Raw genomic sequence first — 21,898 nt, forward strand, 5'->3', positions numbered from 1 at the left:
CTCTGCTCTGCTCTGCTCTGCTCTGCTCTGCTCTGCTCTGCTCTGCTCTGCTCTGCTCTGCTCTGCTCTGCTCTGCTCTGCTCTGCTCTGCTCTGATCTTGCTCCAATCTTTCGAGCTGTCCTCTTTGGATATTTTATCCCATTCGCAGCCAGGTGCGAGCAGCAGCCAACCCGGATACAGAGACTCTTCCTGACCGGATCAGTGACTGGCCATCGGCGACTCACCCTTTCCAGCAGGATCTCGATCCTATTCCAGAAAACATCGTCCATGTCTGACCACTACCACTTGCACTTTTTGAGATGCGAAAATCTGTGTAACTTGGACCGAGGGGAAATACGTAAGCTGGGAGAAGACTCCGTTTTTCAATGGCTGGTGGAGGGCTCGGAGTATGTCAATCTCTCCTGACTGTGATGCGGGGGATTGTGATATCCGCCGCATGATGATGCCATGCACCACCACTAGTAGGAGCTTGCCAGTCAGTCCAATAGGAAATACCGGATTCCCGCTTGTGTAGCTGTGGTCTGACATTTAAGATCGGAACTACCCCCAGCCGCTTCTGAAAGTTAAACAATACTTCGTTTCTCATCTTTCTGCTACATGATCTGATAGTCACCAGCCATGAAACCCTACCTCTGGCTCTTACCCTTGCGTATAGATAGCCCTAACCCGCTCTCCTCGATCTGATAATGCAGTCTAACACCTTCCAGTGCCCTCTTTCACGACCGCCCGAACTGCTTCCTTCCACCCCGCCCACAACCCCTCGATAACCTTTTCCATCACCGTCCCGCACAACAACCCATCATCGATCTTCTTCCGCATCCAAGCCCCTACCTCTCTAGAATGGATCGCTCTCGCCCAAGGAACCCAGATGAGCGACGCAAACATGTTCCTCGTTTACGCCTCGAGTTCGAATCCGAAGAACGTCACCGTCTCGCCACGGACTGCGCCGGGACATCGCCCTCCGAGTTGGAATCCTGATGCGAGGGTCTCCGTGTTGGAAGGGTCAGGAATAGATACGCATATCGGGGAAGAGACAGAAGAGGGCCTGATAACAGCTGACATCGAGTGTTTCACCTGTCTAAGAAACCACGGCGGGGAAATGGATCCACAAGGCACTGAGACAAGATGGGTCTGGGCGTACCGCGAATCTCAGCCTCGCGAAGAGGATGGTAGAGGTAGCGGTGGATTCCAGTCCGACGACCTCACAGCACGAATCGCCTTCCACAGCGCATTCGGAAAAGTCCTCGTTGACCTATCGCGCGCGAAAACAGACCCCGCATCCCACGACCTCTTCTCGAACCCGGACTTCGGAGCCGTCCGCCCAGTCGCCGGGTCCGATGACAACGACCGTGGGGATGGAACCGGATACAATACCGCAATCGCCCACGGCCTCCTCATGACCGTCTCCTTCGCTGTCCTCTTCCCGCTCTTCGCACTAACTGTTCCCCTCGGCTACCCCGTGGTGAAAGTCCATGCCCCGCTGCAGGCTTTCGCGGTCTCTCTTACCCTCCTCGGGGCTGTCCTCGGTGTCAACCTCTGGACGAGTATGGGGAATCCCGCGCATACGCATCCGATCCTGGGTCTTGCGCTTGTGTCAACGCTTTTCCTCATCCAGCCTGCGCTGGGGCAGCTGCAGCATCACCATTTCGTGCGGGTGGGAGGGAAGAGTTCTTTTGGGTTTGTGCATCGGTGGGTTGGGCGGGTGGGGATTCTATTGGGGGTTGTCAATGGGGTGTTGGGGTTTTTGTGGGTTGGGGCGGGGGATAGGGGTGCCGGGGGGTGGTATGCGGCTTTTGTGTGGTATGTTTCTGGTGCGGTTGTCCTTGGGGTGGTGTATGTGGGTGTTAGGGTCTGGTTGCATGTGGTTGAGAAGAGGAAGGGGGTTGAGGGGGATATTCGGGATAGTGTTGATGGGGGGTATAGGGATTTGGAGGAGGAGCAGGAGGAGGAAGGGGAGGGTGGAGATGAAGGAGGGAATGGAGATGCGAATCGGTAGTGTTAGTGAGGGCATATTTCCAGTTAGACAGTCCCCGAGCTCGCCGAGCTCGCCGAGTGCGGCGAAACACCACAGCTCGTTGTATAGGTATAGGTCTAGTCATGGGTCTCCTCGGCCCTAGCTCGGGAGAAATCGGAGCTATGCAGTAAAATCTTACAAAACAATAAGAAACCTTCAGTGACTCAACCCACCTCAAATAAAATAATAATCTCGCTACCTCACCAGTCTCAAGACTACACAGACCACCCAAAAACCATGTTCTACCACCCCCTCGGCCTCCGCATGGGCGCCGCCTCAACCACCGTCTTCGCCGCCCAAGGCATCTTCCTCCTCGGCAACGCCTTCTACAGCATCCTCTATCCCTCCTCCGTCGCTAAATTTGAGGGCTCGTCGTTAGCTGGAACTCCGGAGGGCGCGGTGCAGTGTATTGGGTGAGATCTCCCACCATCCTATTGCTCATTAATCAAAGTCCATGCTTGCTGACTACATCCAGCCTAACATCTCTCGCCCTGGGAACATACTACCTTATTTCTTCCTACCAGCGCGATACAGCAATTATGGTCTCTTCTGTACCTTCTCGCCTCGTGGCTGCTTGGGTTATGTTTCGGAATGGGGGGAGTTGGGTGCCAGTTGCGGGGTTCGAGACTGCTATGGCTGTTGCGGCTAGTCTGGCGTTGGTTTGGGATTGGTATCACTAGACACCAGGTGAGATGCAGGAGGTATCAGGTGAATACCTTTAGTGCCAGGCCGTGGGGAAATGTGTAAAGATGTTAGATGGCGTGTATATATAATGAGCATCTCCTCTGTTCTTTTTACAAGGGACATGGGCTATGGGAAGGCAGAAAGATTAGTCTCCCGTAGAATGAGCTTTGATTCTTGGTTAACGCCAGTCGGCATATAGCGTAGCAAGCCTGTGAAACATGCCGGCGTGTTGGCCAGTTACAGACTCTGTATAGAGACAATCTGCGTGCTGTCGGGATGTTAAGAACCAGGAATGCATACTAATACATGAAGTCGGGGTACGCTGAGAACTTAATAAGTCGGTCGACCCTAGTGGGCTTTTGTATTTCAAGCTTGCAGACTAACATTATGTCACTTTGTCTTGTTGGAATACGCAATCTGAAAGAAATGAGAGAAATGAGACATGATATAGAAAGAGTCAAGAGGTTCCGTCTAACGCCAGTATCAAGAAATGTCAAGGGTTGCTGTAAAAAACCTCGGTAGAGAGGAAAATCAATTGCGCTATGACAAAAGTCGATCTACAAGCCAAACTTTTTATAACGGAATGACCGCAAGTAACTCGAGAGACGTTGGTGCTGTGCACCATGGACCAAAACCCACTGCTTGCCACCCGGATAGTGATAGTACATCCCCCTCAGTAACGGAGGTGATATTCTGAAGCGCGAAAATTGTTGTTCAGGACTGGAAATGAGGCTTGGTCATAGAGGGTTGCTGCAAGCTCCACTGCAAACTGCTGGGGAATGCCATCCACTCCATCTTCGCCATCCCAGCAGAGAATTGACAGACTCGAACCATAGCGTGCATAGAGGTCGACCACAAGTTTACGAATCAGGGAATCAGTTTCACTGTGAGCGAAGATGTACTCGATTGCTATCTCATAGGGATAGCCGTCGTCGCTGTAATTGTTAAAGACGTCCGGCTTCACCTTTTCAAAGATCGCATCAATGATCGCGTTCTGAAAACCGGGGCAATCCAGTTGCTCGCCAAGGTGATATGCTTGTGCGAGGTCGATCCATTCGTAGTACCCCTCTTCGAAATCATCCTCGTCGTTGTCCATTCTTTTGGGCAATGAGCCAAAGTATAGCCACGCGATGAATGCATTGAAGATTTCTGGCTCGTGGTCCGGTAGATCGAAGGTGCGGCGTGTGATATCCTTGCAATCCTCGGTGAATGTCTTGTCAAAGTATCCGCATAACTTCCTTGCGAGTGTTTCGTGGGTCGAGAAGGTCCGTTTAGATCGTCCGACTCGGACGTCGAATGTTCCGCCGCATACCCTTAAAGCAAGGTTAGCGGTATTGTAAAAACATAGCTGCTTGGGCTTACTCTTTCTTGCTTCTGTAGGGCTTGCCGTTCTTTCCGGTCATTGCTGGGGATTCTGGGCAAGGGTGTTTGATGGTAATTTCGGTTGGTGAGGGTGTAAATATGAGGTGCGACGTTCTAGCCGTGCACGCTGTGGTCTGTGAGTTGAAGACAGGAAAGACGGTGCATCCAAGGACTCACTCTTGGTATATTTCAGTTGACCTCTAGCTTAGCTCGCAAGTGCTCGGTGCTTCGCAAAACCACGTAGCAGATACTATGCTGTTATGCGTCGGGCTGAGGACTTTGGTACAGACGAAGACGGTACAGCTGAGCAGCCTATCGAGAGTAGGAAAGGGTAGGTAGAATGGAGAGCCCAGGGTAGTAAGTCGTAAGAAGAAGGAATTAAATCCGGAGACCAACAAGCTTATATAGCCACCCCAAGGGCAAGGTGAGTTCAAAAGAAGATCAAATCTGAGATCGAATTCAACATTTCTCACAATCTTAACAGGCTAGAACAGCACATGAAAAGAAACATATGAGACAGACACAAATGCACACACCCTCCCATCTCACTCTTCAAACTGCTTATCACAATCCACACTCCCCCTCCCCTCTCTACACTCCAAAATCTTCAACAACTCCTCCGCCGTCAAATGATCACTCACATGTTCCATCCGATGCGCATACTCACACTTCCTCCCCTTAAACACCCACTCCCCTCCATTTTGCCCCCACTTGCCCCCCTTAAACGCATTCTTCCCCTGCTTCATCATCTGCTTCATTGCAATCCGCATAGACTTCCAGAAGCTTATCTTCGTGTACGACGGCGGCCGCATGATATTCTGCACTGTACGGCGCATATGAAGACGCTTATATAGCCGGCCACTTGGGTCGCTGTAAACCGGAAAGGCAGTGCCTGTTTCCGCGACGTAGGGGACTATCAGCGACGGGTTACCGCAGCCGATAATGATCAACTGAATCGGGGCATCCGTGTGAGGGAGGGTCTTGAGGACGGATTCGGAGAGGTGGTGGCAGACGGAGCGGACGTAGTCTTGGTCGTAGGCGCAGAAGAAGTGTCGTACTGGATACTATCTATTAGCTTTCACTATCATCTCTCTATATCGCTCGCAGCCAGCGGGGTATAAGGGATGAAACACACCAAAAACAATAATACTCGTGATATGGTCGCCCTTATCGAGAATCAACTCGCCCAGCCGCACGGGCTTGCCATCTGCTGATCTCAGCTCGAGGTTGTATGCATCGCGGAGGTCCGATGCGTCTGGTATAACGTCTGTGGATTTTGTGATGGATTCGTCCATTGTATATGCTGCTGCTGGAAATGGCGTGATTGTCCATTTATTGCTCTGTGTCCGGGGTCTACATATCGGAAAGCTGGAGGGTTGAGTTCCCCAGAACCCGCCACAGGAGGCGGTTCTAGAGTCGATCAAAGCTTGGGTCTAAACCTAAGTTATGGTCTTATCAGTCCATGATGTCAGCCGTCAGAGGCGAACGTTAGCAGCATGAGCGAATCAGGATGCTCGATCTGCTGGACTATGCGGATTTCAGATGCTAGGACCTATGAGGGATCGTGTACTGTATGCCTATTCCATCCGACGCGATCTGACAAATGGATGGTGATGCGTGGTAATCAGAGATCAAATGTTATTCGTGATCATCGTAGGAAGAATCTCCGTAACTAGTTTAGCTCATTGAGTAGCCTTGGGCACTGCACGACCCAGACTCATCCCTACCTCGACATCTACAGTAACAGCATTCTTACTCGGTCGAACCAGATCCTCATCAAACTCAATCCTGCCCCTCTGGAACGCAACAATAATACTCGACCCCCCAAACTGGAAGATTCCCAGCTCATCGCCTTTGTTAATCCTCGCCCCGGGCTTCTGCCACTTCTCATGTATCCTAGAATCGTCAGCATACCCATACCCCCTTTCAATCCAAAAATAACAACATGGACAAGAGGACATACTCAACAGTCCCAACCTGCGCCGCCCCAATCGCAACAAAAAGCACCTCCCCAAACTCCTCCGAATCAATCACCACATAATCCCTCGCATTGCGCGTGAGAATATCCACTCCGCTACGAATCGCCAACGGATCAACCTCGTAGTAATCCCCCGGCATACTCCGAAACACCTTGATCGTCCCAGAAACAGGACTATGGTAGCGGTGATAATCCTGCGGACTCAATCTGAAGCTCGCAACGGGCCCGTCCCCGAATTGCGGTCCAAGCTTCTTGTCCATGACGAGATTCGTTATTGAAAAGTCCTCCCCTTTTATCCAGATCTTGCGGCTCTCCGCGACTTCTTCGTACACCACGACGCGGGAGTCTGCGACGCAGACGGCGCTTTTGCCGTTGTCGGGCTCGTAGATGGGCCGAGTGCCTGGGGCGTGGTGGCGGATGAAGAAGTCTTCGAATGTAGGGTAGGCGTTTATGTCGGATGGCTCGAAGTCGGCCATGTTTATGTGGAAGAAGTCGACGAAGTCGCGGATGCGGTTTGCGGAGGAGGGGGATGCTTCTTTTTTGCCTAGCCCCCGTACTAATGTTAGCATCGGTGTGATAGTTCGGTTGATGGCGAAGAGGCAGACCTTCTTTGACCGCGCTGTTATGCATATACAGCCTCATTGCGTGTGTGGTGTCGAGCCATGTTGTCAATGGGTTGAAGAGGAGGAGGAGCTTCAGTTTTTTCCAGAGGGGTTGCTGCTCGCGAACATATTCTCCTGTCTATTGCTTCTTAGCCTTTATGGTCCCTTTTCAAAAGGGGATTGTAGCTTACCTTGCGCTTAATCGTGAGCCATCCGATCTCGCGATTTTGGACCTGGCAATTAGCGATAACTTCTCTCTAGAGCCGGATGAGGGCATACTATCTTGACCAGCGACAGCAGATAGTCCACCGCTGCGTGTAACAAGCCGATGAAGCCCATATTTGCTGGAACGATGCAATTGTGTGGGAAGCTCTTGTGATGTTGATGATGGTGTCTTTGGACATGAAGGAATTCGACGTATGATGTCATCATTACACCCAGGGAGGTCATTGAGGTATAGCAAAAGCAACTTCCAACTGCCCTTAGGTAGTTATACTGTACAAGGTCCGCCAAATGTAATGAAAGTCATATCTATTCATAGCTTCTGTCGTAACTTGTATGTCATAAATGTACAGATGCAAAAGCCTACCCCAAACTCCTAATGTTGTATCCAAGATTTACTCGCTTCCACCAATAACGCTACACTCTGTCAGCACACATCACCACCACAGCAGAAACCCATGCTCTAGAGGATAGACATACCTATTGACAGCTCCCTTCGCCTGCTCCCAACCCGGCAACGTATCCGATCCACCAGGCTTACGGTTCATGAAGCTGGCGTCCTCCGAAGCCGTAGCCGGCACACCACCAGCCTCATTAACATCATCCTGGTATCGCTGCTCGCCCGCCGCTTTCTGGTCCTTTAATGACGAGAGTTCACCGGTAAGACTTGATAGTTTTCCGGTGTGTGATTCGCCGGAGCCGCTAGAGAGGGTTTTGCTCTGTGACCGTTAGTTTGAGGACCGTGGCTGCTATGAGGGCAGGGCGTACAACTCCTTCAAGACCACCCTTGAGGATACCGCTGTCGCCCCAGCCAGCACCGCCGCCAGAGTTGTTGGCGGGTGTAGGGTAGGCGCTTGCGCCGCCGCGGGTGGAGGTTGTGGGCTGGTTGCCGGAGGGGGTGGCGCCTTTTCCTTCGACTTTGGACATTTTTGAATTATTTAATGATAGTTAAATGTAGATAGAGGTTGATTGAATAGAAAGAAGTGTTTTCGTAGTCTGAAAGACGTTATAGGGCAAGTGGGCGTCGACCATATATAGAGCTTCAGCCCAGGATGAAGTCATGATACGGTCAATCGCCACTAGGGCTAGAGGGTTCCCTACCTACCGACCCCAGTATCCGCAATTCGGGGTTTCAGCCATTGTTAACTCGCTATGGTCTTCGTGCCTTCTGCATATCTGCTTCTGTCTTGACCAGGAACCTATAATATGGTCGCAGGCCTCGCCTGATCGCGTTACTGAAGCGTCGGTCTGTGTCTCACGAAGACCATACTCTCCCTGTCGTTCTCTAATCTGCAACTCATAACGCTTTCGGTCATCGTCCATCTTGTACATGCTCCATTAGCGGCCTTTGAACAGTTCCACTATACTTCGAACGAGCTCTGGAACGGTTTCTGTACGTTTTCTCCGGACTTTTCGGTCAGAATACAAGCGCTTTCAGCAAGGAGACACCGACAGGAGCCTGGGGCCCATCGCCGGTCGTTCCTTCCTCGCAAGACCAGGACAAGGGTCGCACCTTCCAGTTTTGGAGTACTCCTTCCATGGCACCTTCCTTACGCCGCAAGCGTGCCTTCCGCTCTGTTCGCCGTTAAGGGAAAGAGCCATATAGTCTATTCACTAGAAAGAGAGAGCAACTGACTTATAGTTCGTCCATCTTTGGCTAGCTGTGAACTATTGAGCCAATATTTAGGGTTACCAGCCGGGCAGAAATTACCCCGAGTGCTTTGCAATGTCTCCGCGCTATACAATTGCTAACAAAACAACATCCCTCGCGCTAAGAGTGGATCATGCTTTTATCGGACACTTATAAGCAATCAACTCGAGCAAGGGACGGGCCAATCTTCGTCCGTGGTGAAAGCATAAGTAGCATACCATGTAGTGCCTGAATGCAGGATATAGCTCAACAACATCCCTTCCACCTCTAGCATTCAGACACACTGCATACGACCGCAACAATGCCAGACCAACAAAAGTACACCTCCAAACTCCAAAACACCCGCGTGCTAATCATCGGCGCAACATCCGGCCTCGGCTACGGCTGCGCAGAAGCCGTCCTCGAACACGGCGCCTCAGAGCTCCTCCTCTCCTCATCATCCTCCACTCGTCTCGAAGCCACAATCGCAAAGCTACGAAGCGCCTACCCGTCTTCCACGGCAGTGATCAAGAGCTTCGAATGTAATCTCGCCGACGAAGCAAATCTCGATTCCAACATCCAATCCCTCTTCTCCCAAGTCGGGGTTATTGATCATATAATCTTCACAGCTGGCGACGCGCCGCTCCTAAAGCCTTTTCTTGAGACGGAGTTCCTCGAGATAAAGCAGGCCGGGATGGTGCGGTTTTTCGCGCCGCTCCTTGTCGCAAAATATGGACACGTACACTTGTCTCCTGGTCCCCGGAGCTCAATTACGCTGACTACCGGGGTGTCTGGTGAGAAGCCGATTCCGGAGTGGACGGTTACGAGCGCGTATCTTAGTGGGTTGCAGGGAATGATGAGGGGACTTGCGTTGGACCTTAAGCCGGTTAGGGTCAATCTGGTTAGTCCGGGGGGTGTGGATACGGAGATGTGGAATGTTCTTGGGGAAGAGGGGAAGAGGGGTGTTGTTGAGGAGCTGGCGAGGGCTACGACGACGGGGAGGGTTGGGAGGGTGGAGGATATTGTTGAGGCTTATTTGTATGCGATGAGGGATGGGAATTTGTCAGGGAGTGTGATCAGTAGTAATGGGGGGAGGTTGCTGGTGTAGCTGGGGGTGAGGTGGTGGATAGGGTAGACGGCTTGATAGACTGATAGAAGGGCTTTTGGTTCTTTTTTGACGGTCACATCTTGAGCGGATGCAATCTGACAGAGGAATAGGATCTTCAGGTCAAATAGACTGCGTAATAGCAAACGGAGAAAGTACTCACGACGACACTCCATTCACAAAGGCCGTTACTACGATATCTAAGTCCCTAACAACATCTATTGCAACGTTAAAACGGCTCATTTAACGTCAAAGATGCAGAAACGGGGAAACCATGGTTCTGATATCTAGGCCTTTGAGGCTGACTATGGCCTTTGATCACCACAAGACCTTCATTCCATTCATCTCTTTATGTAGCAAAGAAGACCAAACAATGGCTCCGACAATGAGCCCCTTTGACCCAAGCGATTAATTCTTTAATCCAGTCTCCATCATACTCACATACACCAAGCATAAATAGCCCCCCCTCGCCCTGTCCAAGACCTTTCCCCTCCAGAGCTCCCAGTCCAACGACTCAGGCTCAACCTCCATGCCCTTTCCCCCGTTCCGGAAAAACGAGAACTTCAAGCAAACACCACAGCCTCGAAGCTCTCGCATCCCCACCTGGCTCTTACCCACATTCCAAAAAGTAAAAGCCACCATGAGGAACTTTTCCAGGGTATTCGCGGAGGAAAGCGCCGCCGCTCGTGAGCGCTCTCCAGCCTCACCAGAGGACATCCAGGGCGTAAACTACTCCTCGAGGACTGGCTTCACTCCCCGTAACGGCGAGCGTCTATTTACCAGTGCCGCGGCCGGATCGTCGTCTTCAGGATCGACTGAGAGGCCGGCGCCTCTCAACATCAGGAAGGATGTACGCCCATCTTCTTCCTTGAAGCAAACTTCTGACGCCACAAGGGAGCTTCGGGAGCGGCTGCAGGGTCTGAAGATTCCGACTCGAGATAGTTCGAGTTCGGAGGAGGAACGCCTGCCGCCCTCCCCGGCGTCGCCTTTTTTCGGCGAGGAGTGCTTCGCGCAACGCGTGAGGGTTGTCGTGCCCACCAAGGGAGTCAAGGAAATCAACGTGAAGGTTAAGCTCGGAGAGCGGATCCTAAAGAGCAGTGAGCGGGCTCGGCGGGCTCGTCGGCCTTCAATGGAGTCTGATAGTGAGGCTGAGAGTAGGGAACGGGGACGGGTGCGTCGAGCACGTCGGCCTTCTGTGGAGTCTGATGCTGAAATCGATAGTAGTGACCAGTTTCGCCGCGCACGCCGCCTCTCAATAGAGTCTGATACCGGGGTCGAGAGCAATGGGAAACATTGTCCGGACAGCAGCCCTTCAGGCTGGTCGGGCCTACATGTTCCGCTTGCGGATCTGGATCTGGTGAATCAGGTTGCTATGTCGGCATCGGTTGCGCAGCGCCGTCGGCGTCGCAATTAGCTCATTGTGCAGGTATGTGTTGGTGTCAGGCGTCTTGTCTTGTCTTGTTTCAGCATGGGATCGGAGTTGGATTGATTTTGGATTGACTACTTCCTACGTAGCGATGTCGTTCGCGATTTATGGAGTATGGAGTATCTTGCATTGTAGAATAGAACCTGCTTAATTTCCTAGATTGTTTCCTTGGGGTGTTAGACCGTCCAATCTACTTCCTTGCGGTAAAAATGTGTACCTGTTCTTTTGTAGCATCGAAAGTAGTCATCTTCCAAGGCGCCCTTGTAAAGCGACGCAAAGCGGGGAGAACGGTAGCATAAAGCAACCAATGACGAGACCCCAGCCTCAACAAGCCTCCAGAACAGGGCTCAAAACGTAGCTTTCGTATCATGATTCAAAGGTCGTGCGGTATATTGAGGTCCGTTGGTGAAGTCATTCCGAACCCTATGACCTCATAATGCTGTCACCTCCCCACATAACCTTAACAGTCAAGCTATATAGACCACCTTTCCTCCACGAACTTACTGCAATCAGATCAATACTCACTCACTCAATCAATCATCTATCTCTGACACCCGATCGTCTCGATCAGGTAAGCTCCAACATCCCCAACTCCATCTCCCCGCCAGAATCAGACTAACAAAGCAACAGCCCATCTGCACGCGACCACTTTCTACTTCCACCAAACCAGACAACCAACCAAACAACAATCATCATGCCCCGCGGTGTCGAATTTGCCAAGGACAACCAGGTCTCCGACAACACCTTCGAAGCCGGAACCACCCAAGCCATCGGCACAAACCCTGATGTAAGCTTTCCCCTCTCTATAACCCCTTCACCTACCCTACCACTCCAACCATCGAACTCGAACTAAATACTAACCACTCCTACAGGTCGACCACCTCAACCGCGCCTCCCGCACAGCACCCATGCCCGAAGTAACCGGCAATTCAGAGCCCTACAGCGGCCAGGGCCAGTACAAGAACCCCGAGGGCAGCGGCAAGGGCGGACACGAGCCTAACACGCTCGGTGAGAACAAGGGTCTTGGTGCTCATAAGGCTTAGATTCCCTTCTCTCTTCTTCTTTTTTTTTTCTTTTGAATGGGAATGGAGAGGAGAAGCTAGCTGGGCCTGGAGCCGAGCTGATCCCACTACTGCCCGCCCTGTGCTTCTATTCGGTTCATTGATTGGACTTTGCTGAGCGAGGATGCAGGACTGTATTATAGACTGCATGCATAACGAGATTAAATGCAGTGACTGGATTGTGAGATCCGATTGACACGAGAATATGATCTTCCTTTGTAAGAAACAAACTGGTAGTGTTATGTAAGGTTGACAGGACGTCATGGTGTGTATAGACAATTGTAACAGAACAGCAGTCGCTGATGTATATATTCGCTCGAATGTGCTGTACAGCCCAAATGGGTGGTTATAGATACAAAGAATTATTAAGACATGCGGTCGGCCTGAGCCTCTTCTTGCGGTTGCGGTGAGCCCTTTGTCGAAGGTGTCGAGCTCTCTGCAGCTGGAGCTGGAGCAGAAGACGGTTCCTGGGCAGGTTTCTCTATCGCCTTCTTGTGGACAACCTCCTGCAGGCGTTCGCCGAGATCGCCGCAGCCGTCTATCTTGCTTAGCCTTGCTTGGAAGTATTCTGCGTCGCGAAGTAGCCTGGAAGAATTAGTAGGGGTTGGATCTATTATGAGAGGAACGTCTTGCCTCTGCTTTCCTGTTTCTGACTTGATCGCAAGATCGTCAAATGCTCTTAGCCACGGGTCTCGATAGGTTTTGAAGACAGATTCCATGATCATCATGACTGTCATATCCGGAAGGTGTTTGCTCAAGACTCGGTGCAGTGTTGCTGTTTCCTTGGCCATGCCTTCCATGTAAGAGTTGACGCCACTGGATCCTGGTCCGGAGTCCCAGTCAACCTTCTTCATCGCGTTCAGGTGCACTGACGACCGGAAGCCCATGATGTCAACAAGTTTTTCGTGGATGCCTGATTGATGTTCCTGGAAGAGCCGCTTGACTTTGTCGAATTCGGCCATGAGAGAGCCGGGCGGCGAGTGTCGGCGGACGAATTCTCGAATGTATGGAACCAAGGCAATCATGAAGCTCAGAGCCTGCGACGATAGCGCAAGGTGCTTTGTTGTGATATTTTTCAGACCAGCGCTCTTTGTTGCCCCAGCTCCCAAAATCAATTGCGAAGACCGGGAATTGAACAACTTTAGCGACTCCAGCAGGCCAGAGGCGATATCTGGTATCGAATTGGGTATGTTTGCCATCAGGAACTGGTATTCTTCAACGGTTCTCATCATGGCCATCCCCGAGTCGGAAAGAATGTAGTTCTGCTCGTCAATCACCGCTGGTCGGGCCGTGTCTGATTTCTTAGCAGCACCGTTGGTGGCAGGAGTATCATTGGTTTGTTCGTCTTGTGATACCCAGATCTTGGAAACGCTGACCCAACTATCGACGTCTTTGGTGCTTGCGCCCAGAATACGGCCGAGAACGTCGGACTCGGCGTCTCCGAAATCCTTGACATCCCATCGGTCAACATCCATCACTTGTACTAGGCGATGCTGTTGCTCATTGCCAAACCGGCTGATAAAGTCTCGGATTTGATTGCCAACAGCAGTCTTGAAAGCAGTGCCACTACGGCCAGAAATGGCCTCGCATTCGTCCGCAAAGAGTCGATTCAAGGTGAAATACCTTATGAAGTCCTCCTTGGACAACTGCGCGGTCTGTTCTGATCGGACATTCAACACTTTGGTCGCTTGAGATTGAGCGATGTCAACAGCCTGGCCAAGAAGACTAGACATGTCCAGGACTTGCAATATCTCATCTTGTGCCGCATGCGCAGATAGACGAGGGTCGCCATTCCTTACCGGAGACTTTGAGCCGCTTTGGACACTACCCAAGCCGCTAGCAATGTCAAGGAGAACCTTGACCTGAACACTTAACCTCCGCAGGGACTCACTGACACCGGTATACACATTGACAAGCATAGTGTATGCATCTTCTGCGTCCAGCGCGCGGAGATTGCGAGCCAGTATAGAAGACTTTTCCTGCGAACTGAGCTGATGCGACCGGTGAGTGGAGACTGACACCATAGACTCATTATCATCGTCGCTACTACTCGGCATATGCCGACGGATCAAGCTCTTCATCTCTCGCAGGACGGCGGTTTTGAAGGCTGTCGCAGCTGGCGTAGTATGAGAGACACGAGCGAGGCCGGTGAGATGCAATCGTAGCTGGTTCCGTAGCTGGTCATCGATGTTCATGTAGGCAGGTGGTTCCAGAAGGCTGGCCCGTTGACCTCCGCGTTGCCGCTGGAAAGAGTAGCCCCATCTTTGCACCGTGGATGCTGACGGGGCATTCTCAACATGGCGTCTTAAATCACCAAGTAGCTCATTCAGGAAACGATTCGCATAGCCCGTACCGATTGAGTACCTTAAGCGGTCGAGCTCATTTGATGCACCCTCTAGAGCTTTCAGTCTCCGCAGATCGACGGTTTTCCGCGACTCCCCCTCATTTGACTGATCTGGAGTATAGTCACCAGCCATCAGTTTCTCCACCTCCTCAAGCCCATCTGCAGCCTCTTCAATGTTTCCTTCTTCGGTCAACTCCTCACACCGGGTAACCGACTTTACAACATCTCGAAGCTGAGAGACTGCATCGGAGAGCATGCGAACATTCTCCCTTCGACGCCGCAGATTCACAATCTTCAGGCCGCCCAATGCCATTTCTTTGTCTATCTTTTGAAGGTCCTTCCGAAGCACTTGTATACGTTTGACAGAGTCAGCAGCCTCAGCATGCAACTCGCGCAACGAGCCAAGAGCAGTGAAAAAGGATTTAGAAGCCGTTGATATGGACGAGATAAGGTGTATCTCCACAGTGTCCATGTACCACGAGAGCTTCTCTTGTAGGATTGCGTTGGTCGCAAGCACCTTTCTCCCCGTTTGCGCGGGCTCGACAGCGTCCACCTTGTTATCTTTGCTTGGTGCCTTTGGTGGCGTAACGACCTCTGATCTCTCTGATACCACATCAAAGGTCCGCGGGTTCTCGAGATGAAAGTCGTCCTCGAAGTAGACTGGAGGGATCGTCGACAACGGTGTAACGGCAGGCGCGCGGCCACGGTTGGACCTTTTTCTACCAGCACCATATGGAGAGCTTGACCGGGAAGTAGATGATATCGCGGAAGACCGACGGTCCAGAGGAGATCTCGGCATCAATGATTCCAATTCATCTGCCTTCGGCGAGAGTTTGCCCCGTGCTAGCTGCGCATCCTGCTCCCCGCCGCCCTCCTTGGCCTCCTGGAAGACCTCGTAGAGTGACCCCACTTGTGACAGGTACGGTTCGAAGACTCTATGGTCGACGTGCGGGATGTTCGTCAGCGTAACCGGAGGAATATCGCGAGTGCTTGGTGGCTTGTATCCGCCGGACGCAGCCGATTGCGGTACGAGACCGGTGCGGATTATCGGAGGTTGAAGGAGGGTAGAAATGGCTGTTCATGTTAGCCTAGACTGGGTGACTGGGTACCTTAGCAATCCCACAAACCGTTTTGCCCTGATTCCGCTATCGCTCCATGTCGGTTAGAAGGGTCAAGGACTCCGCCAATGCTCACGATTGAGCTGGCGGTTGAGCCTCGCCTCAGGGGGTATCTCTGGGGTGGTCCGCGGGGAGACTCGATCTGGTTAAACGAGTACTGGGAGAGGGAGGGAGTCGATGCCCCTGAGGCTAAGCTATCGATCGACTTCCGAGGGCTCGCAGACATCTCGCCAGACTCAACGGCGACTCTAGCAGCCACCTAGCTCGTTCGCGTCACCTCACCATGCCCAATGACACCTGAACGATTGAGCGGAAGCGGTTCGAGCGAACGGGAAACTTAGGAACGAAGCTGATTGAGGGAGAGCGAACAGGAACAACCTCGAAAACAAAGTAGACAAGTCAATCACAAGATCTCTCAACGACAGCTCGCCATCTGTCAGACCGATAGCCGGCCGGTTGCTGCAGCTCAACCCAATGGGGTAACGCCTCAAGTCCAAGGCAGCAACGCTAGGCCTATTTGGGAGTTGACGGCGGAACTGATTCTTCCGGCCGTACCTTAAATATGCCTCAGGCAGAACCACTTAACGCGTGAACTGACGCGACGCGTTCCTCTCGTGCGGTTGCCAGGCCATGAATTTCATTTTGCTGCCACCTCCTTGAGCCGACTCAGCATCACCATTCTCCTCCACCATCCCACCCACACCTTCACAATGGACCGGCGAACACCTTACACATTGAGCGTCCTTGCTCCCAGCACTGATGGTGCCGACGAATCACGCACAACTATTCAAGCTCGGTTACGAGAGTTCGTCCTGGAGTTCCAGCTTGACAATGCTTTCATCTACAGGTACTTCTCAAAGGCTCCAATGTAGGAGCACTTCTAACACAAGATGTAGAGATCAGCTGCGTCAAAATGTTCTCGTCAAGCAATACTACTGCGACATCGATATTGCTCACTTAATTTCCTACAACGAGGAACTGGCCCACAAACTCACAACCGAGCCTGCAGATATCATTCCTCTCGTCAGTCTCCAGCTCTCAGAGTCTCGACTCAGACTAACCAGTGCCTGTCTATAGTTTGAGGGTGCTCTTCAACAATGTACTCAACGGATCGTTTACCCCTCGCAAAGGGATATTCAACTTCCGAACCATCAACTCCTCCTACACTCCTCGGCAACACACATTTCCATCCGCGACCTGAACGCAACAAATATCTCAAATCTTGTCCGTATTCCTGGCATTGTTATTGGTGCCTCGACGATATCCTCCAAAGCAACCCTCGTGCACATCCGTTGCAAAAATTGCGACCATAGCGAGAATATCCGAGTCGAGGGTGGATTTGCCGGTCTCACACTTCCCAGGCGCTGCGGGCGTCAACAGCAACCCGGTGATCAACCCGACACACAGTGTCCCCTTGATCCTTATGTGGTCGCTCATGAAAGGTCTCAATTCGTGGACCAGCAACTACTAAAGCTTCAAGAGGCCCCCGACCAAGTCCCAGTTGGTGAATTACCCCGACACGTTCTGATTTCTGCCGACCGATATCTCGCCAATAGAGTCGTTCCTGGTTCTCGATGCACGGTCATGGGTATTTTCTCGATTTATCAGAAGGGAGGCAAGAAGGACAACGGCGGTGCGGTAGCCGTCCGCAACCCCTACTTGCGCGCAGTCGGTATCACGACGGATCTCGACCATACTGCCAAGGGCAGCGCTACATTTTCAGAGGAAGAGGAGCAAGAATTTCTCGAGCTCAGTCGTCGTCCGGACCTCTATGATGCTCTTGCAAGGAGTATCGCCCCGTCAATTTATGGAAACTTTGATATCAAAAAGTCGATTGTGTGCTTGTTGATGGGAGGCTCGAAGAAGATCCTACCTGATGGCATGAAGCTTCGTGGTGATATCAACGTCCTTCTTCTTGGTGATCCCGGTACGGCCAAGTCTCAGTTGCTCAAGTTCACGGAAAAGGTTTCGCCAATCGCTATCTATACCTCTGGTAAGGGATCTTCCGCGGCTGGTCTTACAGCTTCCGTGCAACGGGATCATATATCAAGAGAGTTCTATCTTGAGGGTGGTGCTATGGTGCTTGCAGACGGTGGTGTGGTATGTATTGATGAGTTCGATAAGATGAGAGATGAAGATCGAGTTGCGATTCACGAAGCTATGGAGCAGCAGACAATCTCTATCGCCAAAGCCGGTATTACTACCATTCTCAACTCCAGAACGTCAGTCCTGGCCGCAGCCAATCCTGTCTTCGGTCGATATGATGATCTCAAAACCCCTGGTGAGAACATCGACTTTCAGACCACAATTTTGTCGCGTTTCGATATGATTTTCGTCGTCCGTGATGATCACAACCGCACCCGTGACGAGAACATCGCACGTCACGTCATGGGCGTGCATATGGGTGGCAGAGGTGTTGAGGAACAGGTTGAGGCTGAGATTCCCTTGGAGAAGATGAAGCGGTACATAAGCTACTGCCGGACGTACGTTCTCCCTCAAAGTGTTAACATCTGAACATCGAGCTAACGAAGAATTCCAGCCGTTGCGCCCCTCGTCTCTCTCCGGAAGCCGCGGAGAAGCTCTCGTCGCATTTCGTCTCAATCAGGAAGCAAGTGCACCGCGCCGAGCTTGACGCAAATGCCCGATCCTCAATTCCCATCACTGTCCGTCAACTCGAAGCCATCGTCCGTATCACCGAGTCCCTTGCCAAGCTCAGCCTCCAGCCCATCGCAACCGAAGCACATGTAGATGAAGCCATCCGTCTCTTCCTCGCATCCACAATGGACGCCATCACGCAAGGCGAGGGCCAAGGCAGCAAGGAAATCATGGAGGAAGTCTCGAAGATTGAGGACGAGCTCAAGCGCCGTATGCCTATTGGAAACGATGTCAGCCTTGCGACCCTGCGTCGCGATTTCGTCGAGGGCAGAGGATACACTGAACAAGCGCTCAACAGAGCCCTTATTGTTATGCAGCGGAGAGGCACCCTTCAGCTCCGGCATGGAGGGTCACGTATTTACCGAAGCGGTGTATAGTTCGGCTTGTTGTGGGTACATATATCAAGGGCTGGTTTTTCTTTCGGTTATTTCTAATTTATCGATGACGATACCTTTAGTTGGGTTAGGCACAGCGGGTTGATGGGTTTGGCGTTGTTAATGTATACAGTCATGGATGGTGTTAGATTTCTGATGATAATCAAATCATGATAGTAGACAATCTATTTAAGTGTCTATTCTGAAGCAATGCTTAGTCTCCACTAGTTAAATCTTATGGAGAAATTGAGAACTTGGGTTTGTACGTAAATATAGGTGGTGGCGTGGTGCTGTAACCCGCGATCGTGATTTGACTATATATTTTGACCGTCAACCAATCTAAACTGATTTTCTCTCATCGTATAGCTCTGCACCTGATAGGATCCAATGTGCAGAGCTGCGCAAGGAGAGGAGCTCTCCATCTCAGATACTACGTCAGGTACGAAACAATATCAAGAACCATGTTCTTGTGGTGGTGAGGTGAACACTGAACGCCCTCAAGGCTAGACACGGCGAGCTCCGAGACAACCCCACCATCCCACATCCCAGGTCCATCGCAAGTTCTCAACTCTTTCACTATCTTCACCAACCTTGGAAGCAATTGTCACGCATCCAATTCATCACTGCCATCTCCTACCTTCTGTCACAAATCGGAGGCCTTTTCTCTGATCAAGAATCTTTCAATCCCTACCAGCAACGCATCAGACCGAGCTACCACGACCGGATCGAACCCCCGCACGAGACCACCCACCCCGCAACAACCTCCCTTCCCCTCTACATCACTCAAACAGCCCCCCAACATGGCACCTACAATCCGCGTCATTGGCTCCCTAAACGCCGACATGGTCTCCATAACCCCCCGCTTCCCCGACGCCGGCGAAACAATCACCTCCTCCGCCTACTTCATCTCCGCCGGCGGCAAAGGCGCCAACCAAGCCGTCGCCTGCGGCCGGCTCTCACGCCCTCAACACCCCACGACCGGATCAACCAGCGATGTAACCGTCGAAATGGTCGGCGCCGTCGGCGGCCTCGACGGCCACTTCAACACGCTCCTCAAGCCCACCCTCGAGAAATCCGGCGTCGACACCTCCCGCGTGCAAGTCATCAGCGATGCATACACCGGCGTTGCAGTCATCATCGTCGACTCCTCCGCCGGCGGCGAGAACCGGATTCTGTTTTCCCCCGGCGCGAATTACAAGGGGATGAACGTTGACGAGAACTCCGGCGTTGATATCCTCGGGTTGGCGCTCGCGGCGCCCGTTCCCGACGTGATTGTCATGCAGGGCGAGATTCCGACGGAGACGACGATTGGGATTCTGCGGGAGATTGCGCGGTGGAAGGGTGCGCAGCGGAAGGGTGGGAAGAAGGGGATTGATGCTGCTCCCGATGTGATCTTTAACCCGGCGCCTGCGCCGCCGGGGGGGTTACCGGCTGATGTGTATGCTGGTGTTGACCATTTGATTATGAATGAGACGGAGGCGGGGATTATGACGCCGCCTTGGGAGGAGCTGCTTAATGTCCCTGGTGTGCAGGAGGCGCAGGATGGGAAGGAGAAGGTCGCGAGGTATTTCCATTCGCTGGGCGTGACGTATGTTCTTGTTACGCTTGGTGCGAAGGGTGTTTGGTATAGTGCTGCGGATTCTGGGAGTGTTGGGGAGCTGCCGGGACGGGTTACGAATGAGGTTCCTGCTGCGAAGGTGAGTCGCGTGCTTGATACGACGGCCGCGGGGGATACGTTTGTGGGCGCTTATGCGGTGAAAATTGCGAGGTGGAGGGAGGGGAGGAGGGCGGAGGGGAAGGGAGGGGTTGATTTGGAGGGAGATGAGAAGAGGAGCAGGTATAAGGCGGTTATGGATGAGGCGATGGAGATTGCTACGAGGGCTTCTGCGCGGTGTGTGGAGAGACAGGGAGCTATGGACAGTATTCCGTGGGAGGATGAGATATAAGGTGTGTTTGAAGCTAATGTGGTTGTATGATACGTCGTTTGAGGTTAAGAATAGACAAAATAGAGATGTTACGGAACTACTCCTCTCGGCTCTATACCATATGCTACTTCGTATGCGGATGATCTTGCGAGTCGCCACTGGCATGCTGGCTGGCATTCAAGACCCTAGGCAAAAACCTTCAGGGTTTCATCCAGCGCGAACGTGTCGACTCGCATCCAGTCAAGTCCAGCAGCCCGCGGCCAGACCGGAATAGCACCCGTCCACGGTCCAACCAACAACGCAACAAGCGCTTAAAGTTGAACTCATGTCAAGCAAAGCGAAGCACATGCAATCCTTCACCAGCTCAGGCATACACTCGTTCAACCTCACATACACGTTTCAAGCAAGCGCTACAACTCGCAACAGACAGAGTTCTCACCTCAGACGCACCTCAGCACGAGTACATCCTATGCTGGGAATGCCCTGCAGTCCTTGTCTTACCTCTTATCACTGTTCGAGTCTATGCAAGTCCCCAAATTGAGCCCGTGCAAGCAAGTCAGCCGGGCCGAGGGGCAAGGAGACCTAAGAAGGTCCGAAAGACAACGTAATTAACCTTAATTTAGCAGCAAGCAGAGCATGGCATCGCATTGCATCAATCGGCATTCAGCATGGGTTTCAGGCGTCAGCTGGCGTGCCGCTCGATGAAACACAGGCTGGGCTGGGAAGCGCCGGACTGGGACCGGTGTGCACGCTGCACAGTGCACTGGCGCTGGGCAGCGTTAAAATAGTAGCATGAAGGCCGAGTCTTGCAGCTCTTGCTTGACTCGAGCTATTCAAGTTCACCAAGTGGGGGAGTGCTAATCTGACGATCACGATCTGGCTGGTGATTCCCTCGCTGGTGGAGATTAGGGATTGGCAGAAGGGTGTTCGCGATCCTTACTGGGTTTCGTGAAAGCAGGTTCAGGAATTGGAATCAGGATCGCATTGGAGCTTGGGACAGGAACGCGCGAATACGTGGTTCGACGAGGAGGAGCGGTGGTAATCAAGCATAATTAAGTTGCGGACGCGACGAGGCTGTGAGATGGAGAGTGGTGGACGCGTTGAAGGGATGTATAGACGGCCTGGTGGGGGAGCTGATGGTGTCGTGATGGAATGTCACGCTTGGTATTTCCTGGGAGAAGGCCATATAAAAATGCGATATATTACCGTAATCTTAGGTATGGATAAAATACCCGACGCGACAGCCAATCTATCCAGTGAGGGGAAGATGGGCAATTATTGGCCTGCAGACCATGCGATTCCTTGCAGATTCAGGATCTCTTCATCTTCAACTGCTTAGCTTGCTTAACTTGCTAATTATCAGCAGTAAGAAGAGACACGAACGAGACGCGCTCTCG

The 21,898-nt window shown here is 52.1% G+C and overlaps 12 protein-coding genes across 12 annotated transcripts; 7 read left to right on the forward strand and 5 right to left on the reverse strand.

Moving 5' to 3' along the window:
- Window positions 1-619: 619 nt before the first annotated feature.
- On the forward strand, window positions 620-1,997 carry BJY04DRAFT_213538 (cytochrome and DOMON domain-containing protein; the record flags this gene model as incomplete). The annotated part of the gene is made up of 2 exons (XM_073714919.1): window positions 620-650; window positions 709-1,997. 2 exons carry the CDS (start codon window positions 620-622, stop codon window positions 1,995-1,997), a joined length of 1,320 nt encoding a protein of 439 aa, XP_073575812.1.
- A 185-nt stretch (window positions 1,998-2,182) lies between these two features.
- Window positions 2,183-2,850, forward strand: BJY04DRAFT_98128 (uncharacterized protein). Its single transcript, XM_073721405.1, has 2 exons — window positions 2,183-2,428; window positions 2,491-2,850. Exons 1-2 carry the CDS (start codon window positions 2,253-2,255, stop codon window positions 2,693-2,695), a joined length of 381 nt encoding a protein of 126 aa, XP_073575813.1. The 5' UTR covers window positions 2,183-2,252; the 3' UTR covers window positions 2,696-2,850.
- A 522-nt stretch (window positions 2,851-3,372) lies between these two features.
- Window positions 3,373-4,102, reverse strand: BJY04DRAFT_213540 (BTB/POZ domain-containing protein; the record flags this gene model as incomplete). Its single annotated transcript, XM_073714920.1, has 2 exons — window positions 3,373-4,012; window positions 4,062-4,102. 2 exons carry the CDS (start codon window positions 4,100-4,102, stop codon window positions 3,373-3,375), a joined length of 681 nt encoding a protein of 226 aa, XP_073575814.1.
- A 504-nt stretch (window positions 4,103-4,606) lies between these two features.
- On the reverse strand, window positions 4,607-5,356 carry BJY04DRAFT_213541 (peroxiredoxin-like family protein; the record flags this gene model as incomplete). The annotated part of the gene is made up of 2 exons (XM_073714921.1): window positions 4,607-5,118; window positions 5,197-5,356. The coding sequence occupies 2 exons, from the start codon at window positions 5,354-5,356 to the stop codon at window positions 4,607-4,609; spliced, it is 672 nt and encodes a 223-aa protein (XP_073575815.1).
- A 327-nt stretch (window positions 5,357-5,683) lies between these two features.
- Window positions 5,684-7,083, reverse strand: BJY04DRAFT_178351 (putative phosphatidylserine decarboxylase). The gene is made up of 5 exons (XM_073709726.1): window positions 6,921-7,083; window positions 6,833-6,874; window positions 6,645-6,780; window positions 6,025-6,583; window positions 5,684-5,957 (listed from the first exon to the last, which is right to left on the reverse strand). Exons 1-5 carry the CDS (start codon window positions 7,071-7,073, stop codon window positions 5,744-5,746), a joined length of 1,104 nt encoding a protein of 367 aa, XP_073575816.1. The 5' UTR covers window positions 7,074-7,083; the 3' UTR covers window positions 5,684-5,743.
- Window positions 7,084-7,121: 38 nt separating this feature from the next.
- BJY04DRAFT_98149 (uncharacterized protein) lies at window positions 7,122-7,838 on the reverse strand. The gene is made up of 3 exons (XM_073721406.1): window positions 7,632-7,838; window positions 7,344-7,582; window positions 7,122-7,280 (listed from the first exon to the last, which is right to left on the reverse strand). Exons 1-3 carry the CDS (start codon window positions 7,788-7,790, stop codon window positions 7,259-7,261), a joined length of 420 nt encoding a protein of 139 aa, XP_073575817.1. The 5' UTR covers window positions 7,791-7,838; the 3' UTR covers window positions 7,122-7,258.
- A 977-nt stretch (window positions 7,839-8,815) lies between these two features.
- On the forward strand, window positions 8,816-9,601 carry BJY04DRAFT_213544 (uncharacterized protein; the record flags this gene model as incomplete). The annotated part of the gene is made up of 1 exon (XM_073714922.1): window positions 8,816-9,601. One exon carries the CDS (start codon window positions 8,816-8,818, stop codon window positions 9,599-9,601), a length of 786 nt encoding a protein of 261 aa, XP_073575818.1.
- Window positions 9,602-10,238: 637 nt separating this feature from the next.
- Window positions 10,239-11,012, forward strand: BJY04DRAFT_213545 (uncharacterized protein; the record flags this gene model as incomplete). Its single annotated transcript, XM_073714923.1, has 1 exon — window positions 10,239-11,012. One exon carries the CDS (start codon window positions 10,239-10,241, stop codon window positions 11,010-11,012), a length of 774 nt encoding a protein of 257 aa, XP_073575819.1.
- A 706-nt stretch (window positions 11,013-11,718) lies between these two features.
- On the forward strand, window positions 11,719-12,067 carry BJY04DRAFT_213546 (uncharacterized protein; the record flags this gene model as incomplete). The annotated part of the gene is made up of 2 exons (XM_073714924.1): window positions 11,719-11,811; window positions 11,897-12,067. The coding sequence occupies 2 exons, from the start codon at window positions 11,719-11,721 to the stop codon at window positions 12,065-12,067; spliced, it is 264 nt and encodes an 87-aa protein (XP_073575820.1).
- Window positions 12,068-12,163: 96 nt separating this feature from the next.
- Window positions 12,164-15,993, reverse strand: BJY04DRAFT_98159 (vacuolar protein sorting-associated protein 54). The gene is made up of 3 exons (XM_073721407.1): window positions 15,557-15,993; window positions 12,719-15,503; window positions 12,164-12,670 (listed from the first exon to the last, which is right to left on the reverse strand). The coding sequence occupies exons 1-3, from the start codon at window positions 15,771-15,773 to the stop codon at window positions 12,451-12,453; spliced, it is 3,222 nt and encodes a 1,073-aa protein (XP_073575821.1). The 5' UTR covers window positions 15,774-15,993; the 3' UTR covers window positions 12,164-12,450.
- Window positions 15,994-16,151: 158 nt separating this feature from the next.
- Window positions 16,152-18,797, forward strand: BJY04DRAFT_178360 (MCM DNA helicase complex subunit MCM5). Its single transcript, XM_073709727.1, has 4 exons — window positions 16,152-16,394; window positions 16,444-16,570; window positions 16,625-18,030; window positions 18,087-18,797. Exons 1-4 carry the CDS (start codon window positions 16,258-16,260, stop codon window positions 18,577-18,579), a joined length of 2,163 nt encoding a protein of 720 aa, XP_073575822.1. The 5' UTR covers window positions 16,152-16,257; the 3' UTR covers window positions 18,580-18,797.
- A 19-nt stretch (window positions 18,798-18,816) lies between these two features.
- Window positions 18,817-20,608, forward strand: BJY04DRAFT_98197 (ribokinase). Its single transcript, XM_073721408.1, has one exon. The coding sequence runs from the start codon at window positions 19,377-19,379 to the stop codon at window positions 20,520-20,522; it is 1,146 nt and encodes a 381-aa protein (XP_073575823.1). The 5' UTR covers window positions 18,817-19,376; the 3' UTR covers window positions 20,523-20,608.
- The last annotated feature ends 1,290 nt before the right edge of the window (window positions 20,609-21,898 follow it).

This window comes from Aspergillus karnatakaensis, assembly GCF_047715665.1.
Source record: "Aspergillus karnatakaensis strain CBS 102800 unplaced genomic scaffold BJY04scaffold_4, whole genome shotgun sequence".
In the NCBI taxonomy this organism is placed as follows: Eukaryota; Fungi; Ascomycota; class Eurotiomycetes; order Eurotiales; family Aspergillaceae; genus Aspergillus; species Aspergillus karnatakaensis.